Source organism: Geotrypetes seraphini, chromosome 3, assembly GCF_902459505.1.
Source record: "Geotrypetes seraphini chromosome 3, aGeoSer1.1, whole genome shotgun sequence".
Classification (NCBI taxonomy): domain Eukaryota; kingdom Metazoa; phylum Chordata; class Amphibia; order Gymnophiona; family Dermophiidae; genus Geotrypetes; species Geotrypetes seraphini.
Genome location: NC_047086.1, coordinates 179348226 through 179366163, shown reverse-complemented (window position 1 = coordinate 179366163; position 17938 = coordinate 179348226). Strand labels below are relative to the sequence as shown.

Sequence of the window (17938 nt, the reverse complement as noted above, 5' to 3'; positions counted from 1 at the left end):
ACTTCCCTACCCGGGAGATCCTCTGCTTCTAAGTCTAATACTTCACCTTCCTCCAGTGACTCAGGAAGAGATAAAGAAAAACCGCAGAGCCCAAGTTAACCCCTCAATCTGCCGGAGGGGAGGGTGGAGAAGGGACCTGGGAGGGCCCAGGTGTAGCTCCCAAAGCCGGCACCGATCAGCCAGGCACCCCAGTCTTTCTGAAGTGAACTAGTCCCAACAGAAGAATCCAACTGAACACAAATTCACTCGGTACAGCCAGAATCCAGAAGCTAGAGTGATAGCTCCAACCCCTGCTGGGAGATAGAGCAAACTGAATGGACAAGAGGAACACTAGTCTATAAGACCAACTGTTAATCAGTTTTTCTATCTCCACCTGCTGGTCGATGTGAGCTATCCCACTTGTCTCTGGATTCATCTGCTGCTATGCTAAGGAAAGGTTAATCTTACAAGCAAGTTATATCTCATCATGACCAGCAGGTGGAGACTGAAACATAATAGGTACCTTTCCCTATTTCTATCAGTCTGCCGAATAGCCAAGCAGAACTAAGAACTTGAAACAGAAATAAACAAGACTCCAAACAGGAGTAACAACTAATATACCTGAATGCTGTTGGAAAATACAAAGGAGAGATCCCGGTAACAAAAATGTCCCCACAGCTCGCCAGTCGAGCCACAGCCGCTGTTCTTCAATTCTCCCCGGCCCTAGAAAAATACTAGAAATGCAGAAAAAAACAAAATCTGCACAAGCAACACCCACAAGAACAACACAACAATAGACAGGGTGGGTCCTATGCCGGTCAGGAGAGGCTAAAATAAAGAAAATTAGCAGGTAAGAACCCAATTTCTCCATCTTTAGCAACTCTCCAGACCAGCATAGGTTAATCTTACAAGCGGGATGTACCAAAGCAGTCCCCATCATGGGTGGGACCCCCAAAGGGCCGACACCAGAACACGCTTACCAAACTCCGCATCCCGACGCGCCTGAATGTCCACACGGTAGTGTCTGACAAAGGAATGCAAGGAAGACCAAACAGCAGCCATACAAATATCCATTGGAGGCACTAGTGAAGACTCAGCCCAAGTAGCTGAGTGGAATGAGCCTTGAGAAATACCGGAACAGGCTTCTTCTGAAGAAGGTATGCAGAAGAAATAGTCTCCTTGATCCAGCGCGCAATGGTAGCCTTGGAAGCGCCATCCCCCTTACAAGGACCCGCAAGAAGGACAAATAGTCAATAATAATAATTATTTTATTTTTTTTATATATCACCAAACCAAAAATGGTTCTAGGTGGTTTACAACAAATAAGCACCAGTCATACAGTGAAGAGTACAATTTAAAAGGAAAGTACAATTCTAAACAATGTACAATAAATAAGAACTATTCCTACAGTGAAGAATATAATTTTTTTAAAAAGTGCAATTTAAAAGAATGGTTCTGAGTTTACAACAAATAAGAACCGATCATACAGTAAAAATGCAATTTAAAAGAATGGTTCTGAGTTTACAACAAATAAGAACCGATCATACAGTAAAAATGCAATTTGAAAGGTGATACATTACATAACGAAAGCATAAAATTTTTAAATCTGATTTCCTGAACTCCTGGGTCCTCAGCAGCTAAGAGCGAAGAACCCAACAGACATCTAGTTTGCGCAACTATTTCTGCTCTGAAGATCCCCCTCCCCCGACTACCCAACTCCGGGAGGACCACTGCCTGAATGACATTAAAAGAGAAACTACCTTTGGTAGAAAGGAAGGAACAGGCAGCAAAACTGACCCACTTCCTAGAAAAGTCCAGGAAGGGAGACCTAAAAAACCCTGCAGCTCTGAAACACGCCTAGCAGAACTAATAGCCACCAAGAAGACTGCCTTAACAGTAAGATCCTTCAACAAGCAGGCACCCAAAGGCTCAAAAGGGGGGGGTGCACCAGCCCAGACATGCCAGATTCAAATCCCAAGAGGGAACAGACAGTCACACAGGAGGCTTGAGCAATTTGGCCGCCAGCAAGAAGCGAACGACATCAGGAATGGCAGTCAGACGGTGACCCCCATAACAACCCACGAAAGACTGACAAGGCTACCAGCTGAACCCGGAGAGAAGATCAAGCCAGGCCCCTGTCCAGGCCATCCTGCAAGAACTCTAAGATGTGAGGCAGGGAAGCGTGAAAAGAGACCACACCTCGTGCCCCACACCAGTCCTCAAAGATACGCCAAACCTGCACATAAGCCCGAGATATGGAAAGTCTCTGGGACCCCAAGAGGATAGAGATCACTTTATCTGAATACCCCTTCTTACCTAAGCTTTCCCTTTCAAGAGCCAAGCTGTAAGACAAAAGGGACCCGGATCGAACATGGGAATGGGGCCCTGAGTCAGAAGATTGGGCGATAGAGGCAGAGGAAGAGGATCTGACACCAAATGCTGCACCAAATCCGCATACCACGGCCAACTTGGCCAATCTGGAGACACCAGAACCACCAGGCCCAGATGACAAATAATGCAGAGCAGAACTCTGCCCATTAATGGCCACAGAGGGAATACATACAACAGCACCTCCGTTGCACATGGTTGAACCAGAGCATCGTCCAGATCAGAATGATGTGCACTAAAAAAGTGTCCTCCAACTCATTTGATAATGTGAAGATCTTTATTACCTACCAGGCCCAACCCCCTCAAGTTGTTCCCCATTCTCCCAGACCCGGATATATCTAACCCAGATCCAGGAACTAGAACAGACCTAAGCCGGAAACAATTCGCAACAATCGACTGGCATACCTTTAATACCTACTACAACAAATATACACACTCCTTCTGCAAATTGGACACATGCCCACCAAACATCATGAAAGCAGCCCCACTCCACTTCAAAGCAAACATGATGACATGGGTTAACTCCCTTTTATCCACAAGAAACTTCCCGTCAGAGCAAGGTCATATTATGATCACCCCAATCATAAAAAACGCGAAAGAACCACCAAATTCCCCATCTAACTACAGACCGATCGCAAGCATCCCCCTATTTACCAAAATAGCAGAAGGGTTGGTCAAGGCGGAACTCGCCGCATACCTAGAAAAATTCAACATCCTAAGCGACAATCAATCAGGCTTCCGCGCTGATCACAGCACCGAAACCATCATAGCCTCCCTTCTTGACCACCTCCACACGCTCTTTAGTCAGGGCTCAAGTGCCCTGATTATACAACTTGACCTGAGCAGTGCTTTCGACCTGGTCGACCACACCATTCTCCTAGAATGCCTGACCCACATCGGCATCTCCGATCAGGTCCTCAACTGGTTCCAGGGGTTCCTAAGAAATAGATCCTACAAGGTTCTCAAGAACAACTCGTTCTCATACAGCTGGGACAACACCTGTGGGGTCCCTCAGGGCTCCCCCTGTCACCCACTCTGTTCAATATCTACCTGGCCTCCCTAGGTAACCTCCTACATAACCTAAAGCTCAAATTTTTCATCTATGCAGATGACATCACAATAGCCATCCCACTAACCAATTTCTCACAAGAACTACTTGACTACATTACAAACATTCTCAACCAGATCGAACTCTGGATGCTATCTTTCAGACTGAAACTCAATCCCGACAAATCAAAATTCTTCCTAGCCACCCCCAAAGACAAAATCAAAGACACTACAATTCAACTGAAAGGAATAACTTTCCCCCTCGAACCCACCCTAAAAATCCTGAGAGTCACTCTGGACAAAAATCTATCCTTAGAAAACCACACCGACCTCATGGTCAAGAAAAGCTTCTCCGTACTGTGGAAACTACGCACCATAAAAAAATACTTCGACGACACTTCCTTTCGCCTACTTGTACAATCTTCCATCCTCAGCATTCTTGACTACTGCAACATCATTTACCTTAACGCCACGAAGAAAACCACCAGGAGACTAAAAATAATCCAAAATACCGCCGTGCGTCTCATCTTCGGCCTAAAGAAATGGGAACACGTCACCCCCTTCTACCACCAACTTCACTGGCTGCCATTCGAGTCTAGAGTCCTTTTTAAATTTGCATGCTTCTGCTACAAAGCGGTAAATGGTTCATCACCAAATTACATCAATCCTCACTTTAACCTCTATTACACAAACAAGAAATCCCGTAGAATTCAGCTGTTCGCCTTCCCTTCGCTAAAACTTTGTCAACTCAAAAGATTCCTAGACAAAACCTTCGCCTTACAAGCAGCCAAGCTGAACCCATGGCTTGCCCAAATGATACTCGAGGCCCCCACTTACCTCGGCTTCAGAAAATCACTCAAAACTTACCTATTCAGCAAACAAGACCCCTAACGCCCCCCCCTCCCCCCCCGCTTACATTAACACTTCGCCCCCCCCCTACTTCGCCCCCCTGCTCTTCTCCTCCCCATAATAGCTTCTATCTTCCCATTCTTCCACAATCTCCCGTCATCCTCTGTCAAGTTCGGTTAAAATTCGTTATATACCTGATAAATTGTTGTAAATCTGCTTGTCAACGTGGATATAGCAATGTTACTTACCATAAGAGTTGTTATCCAGGGACAGCAGGCAGCTATTCTCACTAGTGGGTGATGTCATCCGACAGAGCCCCGATACGGACGTCTCACAAGCATGTCTTGCTTGAAGAAACTCAGAAGTTTCGAGATGCCCGCACCGCGCATGCGCCAGTGCCTTCCTGCCCGATGGTCTGGGCGTGTCTCCTCAGTTCAGGTAGCTAGCAGAAAAGCCAACCCAGGGGAGGTGGGTGGGACGTGAGAATAGCTGCCTGCTGTCCTTGGATAACAACTGTTACGGTAAGTAACATTGCTTTATCCCAGGACAAGCAGGCAGGTATTCTCACTAGTGGGTGACCTCCAAGCTAACCTCAATGGGATGGTGGGAGAGTTGGCAACTTAGGAGAATAAATTTTGTAACACTGTTTGGCCAAACTGTCCATCCCTTCTGGAGAAAGTATCCAGACAATAATGAGAGGTGAATGTATGAACCGAGGACCAAGTGGCAGCCTTACAAATCTCCTCAATCGGTGTCGATCTGAGGAAGGCTACAGAGGCTGCCATTGCTCTGACCTTATGGGCTGTGACCTTACAGGGAAGGGGTAATCCAGCCTGGGCATAACAGAAAGAGATACAAGCCGCCATCCAGTTGGAGATGGTGCACTTCGATATAGGTCGTCCCAACTGGTTTGGATCAAAGGAGACGAATAGTTGAGGAGCAGTTCTGTGTGGTTTGGTGCGATCCAGGTAGAAAGCCAAAGCACGTTTACAGTCCAGAGTATGAAGAGCTGATTCTCCAGGATGAGAATGAGGCTTCGGAAAAATCACTGGAAGTACAATAGATTGGTTGAGATGAAATTCAGAGACCACCTTAGGCAGGAATTTCGGATGAGTGCGGAGGACCACCTTGTCATGATGGAATACTGTGAAAGATGGATCCGCCACCAAGGCCTGAAGCTTACTGACCCTGCGAGCAGACGTGAGAGCAACAAGAAAAACCACTTTCCAAGTGAGAAACTTTAGCGGAGCCTTGCTGAGAGGCTCGAAAGGAGGTTTCATAAGCTGAGAAAGGACAACATTGAGATCCCAAACCACTGGAAGAGGTTTGAGAGGGGGATTGACATGAAAAGGTCCTTTCATAAATATGGAAACCACAGGATGAGCAGAGAGAGGTTTCCCTTGTAGAGGCTGATGGAAAGCCGCAACAGCACTCAGGTGGACTCATATAGATGTAGACTTGAGACCAGACTGAGACAGGTGTAGAAGATAGTCCAATACAGAGGATAGGGAGGCTCGCTGAGGCTCCTTAGAATTGGAAACACACCATGAAGAAAATCTGGTCCACTTTTGGGAGTAGCATTGATGAGTAGCAGGCTTCCTAGAAGCTTCCAAGACATCCCTCACCGCTTGGGAAAACTGGTGAGGAGTTAAGTTGAGACGAACCAAGCTGTCAGGTGGAGGGACTGCAGGTTGGGATGAAGAAGAGATCCCTGATGCTGAGTAAGCAGTGAAGGAAACACTGGAAGAAGGAACGGCTCCCTGCTGCTGAGTTGAAGTAGAAGAGAGTACCAAGGTTGTCTGGGCCACCGAGGAGCTATCAGAATCATGGTGGCATGGTCGGACTTCAGCTTGACCAGAGTCTTTTGAATGAGAGGAAAGGGAGGAAACGCATACAGAAAACGATTCCCCCAATCCAGCAGAAAGGCCTCGAGACGATGAGGAGTGTAGATCCTGGAGCAGAATTGAGGCAGCTTGAAGTTGTGGGGAGCCGCAAAGAGGTCGATCTGAGGCGTCCCCCACTGTGCAAATATCTGATAAAGGGGCTTGGAATGGAGCGTCCATTCGTGAGGCTGGAGAAGGCGACTTAGGTTGTCCGCCAAGACATTGTCCTTCCCCTGAATGTAGACAGCTTTGAGGAAGGCATTGTGGCGAACCGCCCAATCCCAGACTCTGAGAGCTTCCTGGCAGAGGGAGGCTGAGCCCATGCCCCCCTGCTTGTTCACATAATACATGGCGACCTGGTTGTCTGTGCGAATGAGGACCACCATGTCGTGAAGCAAATGTTAAAAAACCTGAAGAGCATTGAAGATGGCTCTGAGCTCCAGAAGATTGATTTGATGGAGTCGGTCCGCACCGGTCCAGAATCCCTGAGTGCGAAGACCATCTAGATGAGCTCCCCAGGCATAGGTCGATGAATCGGTTGTGAGAACCTTCTGGTGGGGAGGAGTGTGAAATAGCAAACCTCTGGATAGATTTGAAGAGGTCATCCATCAAAGTAGAGACTGCCGAAGAGCAGGAGTGACTATGATGTGTCGAGTCAACGGGTCCGACACCTGAGTCCATTGAGAAGCCAGGGTCCACTGAGGAATTCTGAGATGGAGTCTGGCAAAAGGCGTCACATGAACTGTAGAGGCCATGTGGCCCAGTAGGACCATCATGTGTCTCGCTGAGATGGACTGGCGAGAAGACACTGACTGGCAGAGATGAAGCAGAGCATCCAAGCGTTGAGGAGGAAGGAATGCTCTGAGTCGAATGGTGTCCATGATCGCCCCGATGAATGGGAGAGACTGGGAAGGCTGTAGATGAGATTTGGGAAAGTTGATCTCGAAGCCCAGACTCTGCAGGAAGTAAATAGTGGCCAGGGTCGCCGAGATAACCTCTGGAGCCGAGGGGGCCTTGATGAGCCAGTCGTCGAGGTAGGGAAACACCTGAAGACCCCTGGTCCGGAGTGCAGCAGCCACCACCACCAGACACTTTGTGAAGACTCTGGGAGACGAGGACAGGCCGAACGGAAGCACTCGGTACTGCAGATGCAGATGTCCCACCCGAAATCTGAGGAACTTGCGAGAGGCCGGATGAATGGGAATGTGAGTATAGGCCTCCTTGAGATCTAGAGAGCATAACCAGTCGTTCTGCTCGAGGAGGGGATAGAGAGAAGCTAGGGTAAGCATGCGAAATCTCTCTTTGACCAAGAACTTGTTGAGGACCCTGAGGTCCAGAATGGGTCATAGATTGCCCGTCTTCTTCGGGACAAGGAAGTACCGGGAGTAAAACCCCCGGTTGTGTTGGTCCACAGGGACCGGCTCGACGGCACGAAGCCGGAGCAAGGCTTGAGCTTCCTGAAGAAGAAGGGCGGTCTGAGTCAAGTTTGAAGGATACTCTCTTGGAGGGTGGTCCGGGGGGACCCAATGGAATTGCAGAGAGTACCCTTCCATGATGATGGAAAGGACCCAGAGGTCGGTGGTAATAGCCGTCCATCGATGGAAAAAATGATGGAGGCGACCCCCAATGGGAAAAACGGGATGGCAGAACAAGGCTGGTTATGCTCCCTAAGAGAGAGTCAAAAAGGCTGAGTAGCCTTAGGGACATTAGACGGTTGAGGCTTCCGTGGAGCCTTTTGCGGAGGTTGTCGTTTCGCAGGCTGCCTGGCAGCTGGAGCTTGCCTCGGAGTGTAACGCCTTTGGTAGATCAAGGGCGGTCTGGCAGGTCGAGACTGTTGAGGCTTAGGCTTAGGCCGAAGAATAGACTGAAAGGATTTTTCTTGGTCAGAGAGCTTCTTTGTCACAGTCTCGATGGACTCGTCAAATAAATCCGCTCCCACACAAGGAACATTGGCCAGCCTGTCCTGGAGGTTCGGGTCCATGTCAATGGTGCGAAGCCAGGCCAGACGACGCATGGCCACGGAGCAGGCAGCAGCCCGAGCCGAGAGCTCGAAGGCATCATAGGAGGACTGCATCAGTTGAAGGCGCAGCTGGGATAGCGAAGCAACCACTTCTTCAAACTCGAAACGAGCCTGCGATTCAATGTAAGGAGTGAACTTCCGAAGCACAGGCAAGAAGAACTCCAAATAAGAAGCAAAATGGAACGTATAATTAAGAACTCTGGAAGCCATCATCGAGTTCTGGTATATCCGCCTGCCAAACTTGTCCATGGTCGTGCCCTCACGCCCCAGAGGCACCGAGGCATACACCTGAGACGGATGAGACTGCTTGAGGGATGATTCGACCAGCAGAGATTGGTGGGAAAGTTGAGGGCTCTCGAACCCCTTATGATGGACCGTGCGGTATCGGGCATCTAACTTGCCGGGGACCGCAGGGATGGAGTATGGCATCTCAAAACATCTCATAAATGTTTGGTCGAGAAGTTTGTGGAGAGGCAGGTGAAGAGACTCCGCAGGAGGATGAGGTAGATGAATGGTGTCGAGGTATTCCTTGGAGTACCGCAACTCGGTGTCCAATGTAATGTCCAGGTCATCCGCCATTTGTCGGAGGAAGGAGGAAAAAGATAACTGGTCCGCCAGCACCGGTCTCCGAGAAGGACTGGACAAAGTCGAGGCCTCGGGATCCAAAGAGACCTGGGAGCGACAAGGAGAATAAGAGGTGGATGGTTCCTCATACTCCGGTCCCTGTGGAGGAGACATGTCCGAGGAAGAGTACCCCAAACGTGGCTGCTTCTTCTGCGGGGAAACCTCCGAGTGCCTCGAGGAGTGCCTCGAGGAATGCCTGGACCGATGCCCCTCCCAGTGTCTGGAGGGGGATCTAGAATGACGATGCTTAGCCTGGTCCCCCGACACCTCCAGCGAGCAGATGGGACTCGAGGCCGTGGAGCGAAGAGGCGGGAGATTCGACGCCTCTCGAGACACAACCCAGGCCTGATAGGGAGTGCGGAAGAACTCTTCCTGTGACTTGCGATGCCCAGGGCTTCGATTACCCGAAGAGGCATGCCAGGCCTCTTCTAACGGAGGCGTGATTGGCTCTAAAGGGGGCATATCACTGAAGGAGGCCCGCCTCGAGGGACCGGCCGCCATACGTCGCTCCTCCTCGCCAAGCAGCGAGGTCGACCGGCGAGGAGGGGGCGGTCTGCCCCCCGGGATCAGAACCGGGAGGTCACCCTGGTTGGTGGCAATCAACCGGGGACCCATGGTTTGCATGAGCTCGACAAATTGAGCTTCCAAAAGGGACCGCAACGAAGCCGATATGGAGGGATCTGCACCGAAAGGGGGTCCTCCAGCACGGTCTTCGCACTCCTTCGTGGCCGAGTGCTTTTGCTTTGAAGCTTTCGGCACCTTGATGACCACTGGTGGAATCGTAGAAGGCGGTACCTGAGCCTGAGAGATGGAAGGCACCGGCGCTGAAGACGGGGTCGTAACCGGGACAAACGAAGCCGGTTTCAGGAGACCCGAAGCAGCAGGAGCAGCAGCGGGCTTTGCGTGGGAGGGCAAAGCACCAGTCGAGGTCTAAGCTGAAGGTTCTTGCACAGCTTCCATCTTGAACATAGACTCCCACAGAAAACAGCGACGCTTAAATGCCCTCGCTGTGAGTGTGGAACAAGGCCGGCACGATTTCGGGAAATGTTCTGGACCAAGACACTGCAGGCAGCATCGATGCGGGTCCGTCAGCGAAATCGCGCGCTGGCACTTGCTACACTTTTTAAAACCGGTGATTGGCCGGGACATAGGCCGAAAAAGCTCCGCCGCGAGATCGAAGGAGCGGGGCCTGAGCCACGCGGCCGACCTGGCCGAGTCGCCGGAAGAAATTTTTTTTTTTTTTTTTAAATGAAATAAAAGAAATAAACACACGAAAAGAGTAAAAGAAACTCAAAACCGCGGTTATGGAAGGCAAAGAATGGGAGTTCAATCAGCGCAGGAACGAAGAAAGACTTCTCAGCTCCGCGGAAAGAAAAGAACTGAGGAGACACGCCCTGACCATCAGGCGGGAAGGCACTGGCGCATGCGCGGTGCGGGCATCTCGAAACTTCTGAGTTTCTTCAAGCAAGACATGCTTGTGAGACGTCCGTATCGGGGCTCTGTCGGATGACATCACCCACTAGTGAAAATACCTGCCTGCTTGTCCTGGGATAATAATCTAATTGATGTAAACCGCCTAGAACTCGCCGGGTATGGCGGTATATAAAAATAAAATTATTATTATTATTATTTATTTCTCCAATGTCACAATGGTACATTCAAATGACTCTATGACTCAATGACTCGACATGTACATGTTTCGGCCAAAAGGCCTGCCTCAGGAGTCTTGAGAATCACAAATGATGATATACAAAGAATGCTACCACTCACATAGATTTGACCAAAATTCCAATAAGGAATGTTTTAGCTTGCGAATTCAACTGTGTACCGACTAGTGCCGAGTCATTGAGTCATAGAGTCGTTCGAATATACCATTGTGACATTGGAGAAATAAAGATCTTTACATTATCAGATGAGTTGGAGGACACTTTTTTAGTGCACATCATTCTGATCTGGACAATTCCATTCTGTTTTGTTGTATTTGTGTTTGTGGTTTTGTTTTCCCCTGGTTTGTTCTTTCTTTCTGAACCAGAGCATTGGCCTGACCATCTCTGCGACAACTGAAAAAGCGGGATGTTTTGGCATTGACAATCGTGGCCATCAGGTCCATGAGGGGCTGACCCCAAGACTGTATTATCAGCTGAAAGGCCACATGGCTTAGACACCAGGATCTAGCATGTGATGACTGAGGAAATCCGCTTAAACATTCTCCACTCCGGCTATGTGGGAGGCTGAGATGTCCTGAAGATGAGACTCTGCCCAGACCATGAGCAGAGCTGCCTCCTGTGTCACCCGAGTGCTCTTAGTGCCCCCTGACGATTGACATAGGCCACCACCATGGCATTGTCCGACAGAACCCGGACTGACTTGCCCGTCAAGAAGGAGCAGAAGGCTGACAGCGCCAGAAGGACAGCTCTGGTCTGCAGAACATTGATCAACCAGGAGGCCTCCTCCATGGACCAGGTGCCCTGAACTGAGTGATCTAGACACTGAGCTCCTCAACCGAGGAGACCAGCATCCTTGAGAAGCACCGTCCACTGTGGCTGATCCAGACTCGTCCCTTGAACAAGATGGAAGGTCTGGAGCCACCAACGAAGACTGCCGCGCGTCAAGCCCCTCAGAGGAACAGGAAGATTAAGACTGTGCCTCTGGGGCGACCACTTCCGAAGCACAGCATACTGGAGAGGACGCATGTGGACCCGAGCCCACCTCACTACTTTGAGGGAAGCCGCCATCGATCCCAAGACTTGGAGGAAATCCTGCGCCCGATGACACTGGGGCGCCATAAGCAGGCGAATCTGAGATTGCAATTTGCTTACCCAGGCCTCTGGGAAAGGTTGACAACCCATCCCAGCGACTACAGAAACTCCACCACCCGAGCCGTGACATGGGTACTCTCCTGAAACGACTTCGCCCGAATCAACCAGTCATCCAGGTAGGGATGCACTAGAATGCCCTCTGTCTGCTAGGCCGCCGCGACGACCACCATAACCTCGATGAACATCCGTGGCGCCATGGCCAGACCAAAAGGAAGCGCACAGAACCTATAGTTTTGACCCAAGATTGCAAAGCGAAGGAAGAGCTGATGGGAGGCCCGAATTGGAACATGCAAATAGACCTCCGTCAGATCGAGAGAAGTCAGATACTCCCTCGGTTGAACCACCAGAATGACAGACCACAGTGTCTCCATGTGAAAAGATGGCATTTTGAGAGCCCTGTTGACTCCTTTTAAATCTAAGATGGGCCAAAAGATCCCCTCCTTCTTGGGCACCACAAAGTAAATTGAGTATCTGCTGGTGCCATACTCCTGAGGTGGTACTGGAACAACCGCTTTGAGATCTAGCAAGCATTGAAGGATCTGGTGAAAGGCCTGCGTCTTCCATGCTGCCTGACATGGAGAAGCTAGAAAATGATCTGGCAGGGAGCGGCCAAACTCCAGAGCATATCCGTTTCGCACCACCTCCAGAACCCACTGATCAGATGTGATCTCGGCTCATTTTGGAAAAAACTCCTGCAGCCGGGTACCGGCAAGGAGTCATTGGGCAGGACGGGCAGCAGGGGAACCGGTTAGAGGGATTTCCAGCCCCCGACAGGCACACCAAAAGGACTGCATGTGCTGATAAAAATGACCCTGGAAAAACCCCGAAACCGGGGAAGGGAGTAGCCCCACACCTAGGGCGGTATCTGCGGAACTTCCGCAGATGCCCCTGGGCAGTGCCACCCAAAACCGCTGGGCAGGTAGGGAACTTTAGAGTCCATCAGAGTCTGAACCAACTTATCCAAATTCTCTCCAAATAAAAAAGACCCTAGAAAGGAAAATTTAGTGAGTTTAGTTTTGGACACTGCATCCACCAACCAAGCGCGAAGCCACAAGGTACAACGCGCGGCCACTCCAAAAGCCATAGACTTGGCAGACATCCACACCCTGCTGACTCACAAGACACTATCAGTGGAGAGCCCTGGACGCTGGCACCCGCTGCTGACGAGGCTCCTCCACCGCACCGGCCTGCACACCGCTTGCACAGGCCAACCGCGACTGCCTCATATCTGGAGCACAATGAGCACTTTTTCCCTTGTAAAGTGCTCATTGCTCCATATGCGACCTAGCTAGAAGAAAAATGCCGGTTGGTTGAAAAATACAGCAAATTTAAAGGGAAAACAATCCTTCAAGTCAGCACTATCTCAAGATTTTTTTCCACTGGCTCTCAAAGCAGTATGCCTTGCCTGAACTATGGACAAGGCTTATTGCTGAGGCACCTCTACAAAAATATTGGGGAGGTGAAGGAAAAGGGGGGAGGGACCAGCACAAGATCCGCCGGGTGTTACACCCCCGAGTTCGAATGGACCCCAAAACAAGGCTCACACCCAAGTTCAATCTGGCACAAAAACGGGGACCAGGATCCCTAAACAAATTCCAACAGCCCTACCAAGGGAGATGGGTACAGCTCACTCACACCTGCTAGAGACTGAAAGAAGACTGATAGGAATAGGGAAAGGTACCCATTATGTACTATTCTAGAGTTTTGTTTCAGTCTCCACCTGCTGGTCATGATGAAATATAACCCACTTGTAAGATTAGCCTATGTCGGTCTTGAAAGTTGCTAATGAAGGGAGGTGTTGATGCCCCTGTATAGGTCATTGGTGAGGCCAAACGGAGTATTGTGTTAAGTTTTAGAGGCTGTATCTGATGAAGGATATAAAAAGACTTGAAGTGGTCCAGAGGAAGGTGACGAAAATGGTAAGGGGTTTGAACAAAAAGAAGTATAAGAAGAGACTGGAAGAACTAAATATGTATACTCTGGAGGAGAGGAGGGACAGGGGAGATATGATACAGATGTTTAAATACTTGAAAGGCATTAATATAGAACCAAATCTTTTTCAGAGAAGGAAAAATGGTAAAACTAGAGGGCATAATTTGAGGTTACAGGGAAGAAGACTTAGGAGCAATGCTAGGAAATTCTTCTTCACGGAGAGGGTGGTAGATGCATGGAATGCCCTCCCGAGGGAAGTGGTAGAGAGGAAAACAATGATGGAATTCAAAAAAGCGTGACATAAAAATAGAGGATAATTTAATTAGAAAACTAAGGATGTACATTTAAGAACTAATGCCGTTATTGGACAGACCTGCACAGTCTGTGTCCCATATATGGGCTGGGGTAGGCATCAATATGAATTCCACTAATATAGAACATGAGGATAATAATGGCCAGACTTTACGGTAGATATTCAGCAAACAATGGGATGGTTGGATAGGCTGTAGTGAGCTTGGATGGCAACTTCAGCATTTAGAATCTAGGACAATACCAGACTTTACAGTCTACAGCATAGAAATATCAAAGAAGAGACAAGTTAATCTAATCATGTATTTTTAATGGGTATAGCTTATGGGCAGACTGGATGGACCGTTCAGGTCTTCATCTGCCGGCATTTACTGTGTTACTATGAGATAAAATACCATCTATACAAGTTAATACATGACCCTCTCTACGCCTAAATTTTGTAATATAACCAAAGCCAGTTTACATTTATTATATACTGGTTCTTTCTCTGTCCTTAATGGGCTTACAATCTAAATTTTGTATATGGGGCCATGGAAAGTTAAGTGATTTGCTCAGGATCACAAGGGTTACAGTGGGAATTGAACCCAGATCCCCAGCTTCTTCAATATTATCTAGATCATAGAAATTCAGTTCTTTTCATTTCACTTGACCTTATGGCAGCTTTTGATACAGTTGATCATTCCCTTTTATTTCATAGACTAACTGCCAGTATTTCTGGAACAGTTTTGGAATGGTTCAAGTTTTATTTTTCAAGTCGTACTTATCAAGTAGTATTACCAGATTCAATCTCTAGCTCCTTTAGCTCAGTGGTTCCCAACCCTGTCCTGGAGGACCACCAGACCAGTTGGGTTTTCAGGATAGCTCTAATGAATATGCATGGAGCAGATTTGCATGCCTAGCACCTCCATATATGCAGATCTCTCTCATGCATATTCATTAGGGCTATCCTGAAAACCCGACGGGCCTGGTGGTCCTCCAGGAGAGGGTTGGGAACCACTGTTTTAGCTTACACTCCAATTCTTTTAAACCTTTTTCTTGCTCCCCTCCTTCTTCTAGCATAATCTATAAAGCCGAAGAGTAAAAAAGAGAAACGTTGACAGGAAGGCAATGCAAAAACGAAGAACTGAGGTACCACGAGCTGACGTCAGGAAGGGACTCGCGCATGCGTGGTGCAGGCAGTCATAAAGTTTCTAAAAAAACTAAAGTGGCAATGCACTTTTAACACTGTCTAGTGCAGTGGTTCCCAACCCTGTCCTGGAGGACCACCAGGCCAATCGGGTTTTCAGGCTAGCCCTAATGAATATGTATGAGAGAGATTTGCATATAATGGAAGTGACAGGCTTGCAAATCTGCTCCATGCATATTCATTAGGGCTAGCCTGAAAACCCGATTGGCCTAGTGGTCCTCCAGGACAGGGTTGGGAACCACTGGTCCAGTGGGCTCCTTGGATGACATCTAGGATAGCGGTAGGCACTTCCGATCCTCGAGAGCTGGAGCCAGGTCAGGTTTTCAGGATATCCACCATGAATATGCATGAGATAGATTTGCATCTCAAGGAGGCAGTGCATGCAAATCCATCTCATGCGTATTCATGGTGGATATCCTGAAAACCTGACCTGGCTCCGGCTCTTGAGGATCGAAATTGCCTACCCCTCTCCTAGGATCATTTCAATGACAATATCAAGTTATGTGCTGCAGAAAATCAAGTGTGATTCAATCAGTGCTACTTAGCCAGGTAAGACTCTCTCCTACCCAGTGAAATAGTGCTGAATATAAGACCCTTAATATTTCCATGGCATTTATTTATGGAATAATTAGCACTAAGATATCAGTGCTTAAACACTTGAGGATTTATTTTTAATATAGAACATTTTATTAAACACAAAAGAACAAAGTCCCTAATGAAATTCAAAGAACCAAAAGCAGTGAAAGCAGTATGTATTGTTCCAACATTTCTCTTATATTTGACAGATTATTTCTGAATAAAATCGGTAAACAGGAATACCTTGTCATCAGAGGGACAACGGTACAGGTTCTGAAAAGTGTTGACGATATTGTTGCTGAATCTGGGAGCAAACACATCCTTGTCCTGACCAAACTGATGACGAGACTGCCGAACAATTGAATCAATGACATATAATCCAGGCACCTTGTATTCTGGTTTACACTAAGGAACAGAAAATACATACCTAAATATTATACAATGAAATACTTAAAGCAGAATAAAAGCTGCACAGAGGACAATTTTAATATTAAATACACAGCTGTAAAGCCCATGTACTTTCTCTTTAAAAAAAAAAAAAAACTGGGTAAGGAAGAACATCTGCAGACACCTCATCTTGAGTAGATTATTATGTTATTTCTTTTTAAATATTTAAATTTTTATTGAGTATAAAACAGTGAAACAGAATAAAACACTGCAAAGTATAAAACAGAGATAACAGATATGGGTACAACATGACCCATGCATAGAACCTTTGCCAAGATCAAGTGACTTAAAATTTTTTTCCCCCAATGAATCCCTAAACCAGCCAAGAGAGAAACCCAGCCATCCGTGCCCCCTGATACCAGGGACCTGACGCAGACGACTCCGTCCCTCCACCAGCAACAAGAACTCCCACCCCCTCCATTAACTCTATTGCTCCCCCAAACAATGACAAATCCCTCCCACCTCCCCCCCACCCCCCAAGATACAGAATGCTGAACTCAACAATCCAATCCCCCTGATCCCCTTCTCATGCAAGATCCAATTTCTGGGAAAGAACAGTCCAGGTATACAAAGAAGACATATAATAACCTCTGCGTTTGGCCACATACAATTCCATTTTCCCCATCATAGATAATTTCACCCTCAGTCATTCACAGTTGGCACCAGGGTCTATTTCCAATCAGCTGCAATAAGACATTTGACAGCTGCTAGACCCAGCCGCATTAATTTAGTCTATCATTTGGTCACACATATGTTAGTCAACCCCAGTAAACAACTTTGTGGAGTATGAGGTATAGCAACTCCCACCATCTGAGACAAACACTTGAGTCCAAAGGGGGACTAATATCACACACTCCCACCAGATACGGAGAAGTGAACCTATGGCCCCATGGCACCGCCAACATTGATCAGAAGACTGGGGATACATCTTATGAAGTTTCTCAGGAGTATAATACCAACAACTCAAGACCTTATAGGCATTTTCTTGAATCAGAGCACAAAGAGAAGCCCGGCCCACCTCCTCACAAATAATATCCCACTCTTTACAGGTGAATGTACAATGTAAGTCCCTTTCCCAGTGAGTGCGAAAATCAGAGGCAACACCCGACCCTTCAAATATCGGTATACAACCGAAATGGGCCTAGGTACTCTCTGCAATATCCCCCAGAGTTGTTCTAAGTGTTCACCATGTATAGGAGATGTCCTGTCCCATTCCCTAGTGCTCATGAAATGTCGTATTTGAAGGTAGGCAAGCTAATCCCCAGCCTGTACCCATAAGAATATTGCAAACCCTCAAAGGAAACCAATTGCCCCCCCCCCCCCCGGCATTAAATCACAAAATGTGGTTAACCCCGAAGAACCCCATCGTTCAAAAACTGAATTAGTTTTACCTACTAAAAATTGAGGTTCGTCCCTGAAGCCCACCAATTTAGAAACAGTCATCCCCTGATTACACTCTTGATGGCAGTTAAGGGCCATAGCCCATCAGGTCTGCCCACTCTACTGACCCACCCCCAAGTCTACTATCCTGCCCCAGATCTTAATCAAATGCAATATAAGGATTGGTTGTATCATGGGCCCACTGTCTCTGTAAATGAAGACCACAAGCGAGTCTTCAACCGACATTGAGGAACAAAGGATTGCTCCAACATCACCCCCCACTTATGTGACCCCCCCACCTCCCATTCCAAAATCATCTTCAACTGTGCTGCTTGATAGTACCAAGAAAGATTAGGAACCCCTCTACCTCACCGATCTCCATCTGCCTATATCACAGTCTGGGAAATGCGTGATGCTTTATTTTGCCATATAAACCTCCGAAATTCCGCTTGCCACTGGTCCATAGTTAACTTCAAATAGACCCTTTTAAACGGAAACT

At 47.9% G+C, this 17938-nt stretch overlaps 1 protein-coding gene across 10 annotated transcripts in view; it reads right to left on the bottom strand.

Annotated features, from left to right (window-relative positions):
* Positions 1–17938, bottom strand: part of SCAF8 (SR-related CTD associated factor 8) — a 784204-nt gene that overhangs the window by 692401 nt on the left and 73865 nt on the right. For all 10 annotated transcript variants that reach the window (XR_004538795.1, XR_004538796.1, XM_033937892.1 and 7 more), the window contains exon 4: positions 15856–16017. Coding sequence is in view for 8 of the 10 variants with exons in the window: in XM_033937892.1 (XP_033793783.1) it covers positions 15856–16017 (162 nt within the window). In the remaining 2 variants the exon portion in view is untranslated. The remainder of the gene's footprint in view (positions 1–15855; positions 16018–17938) is intronic.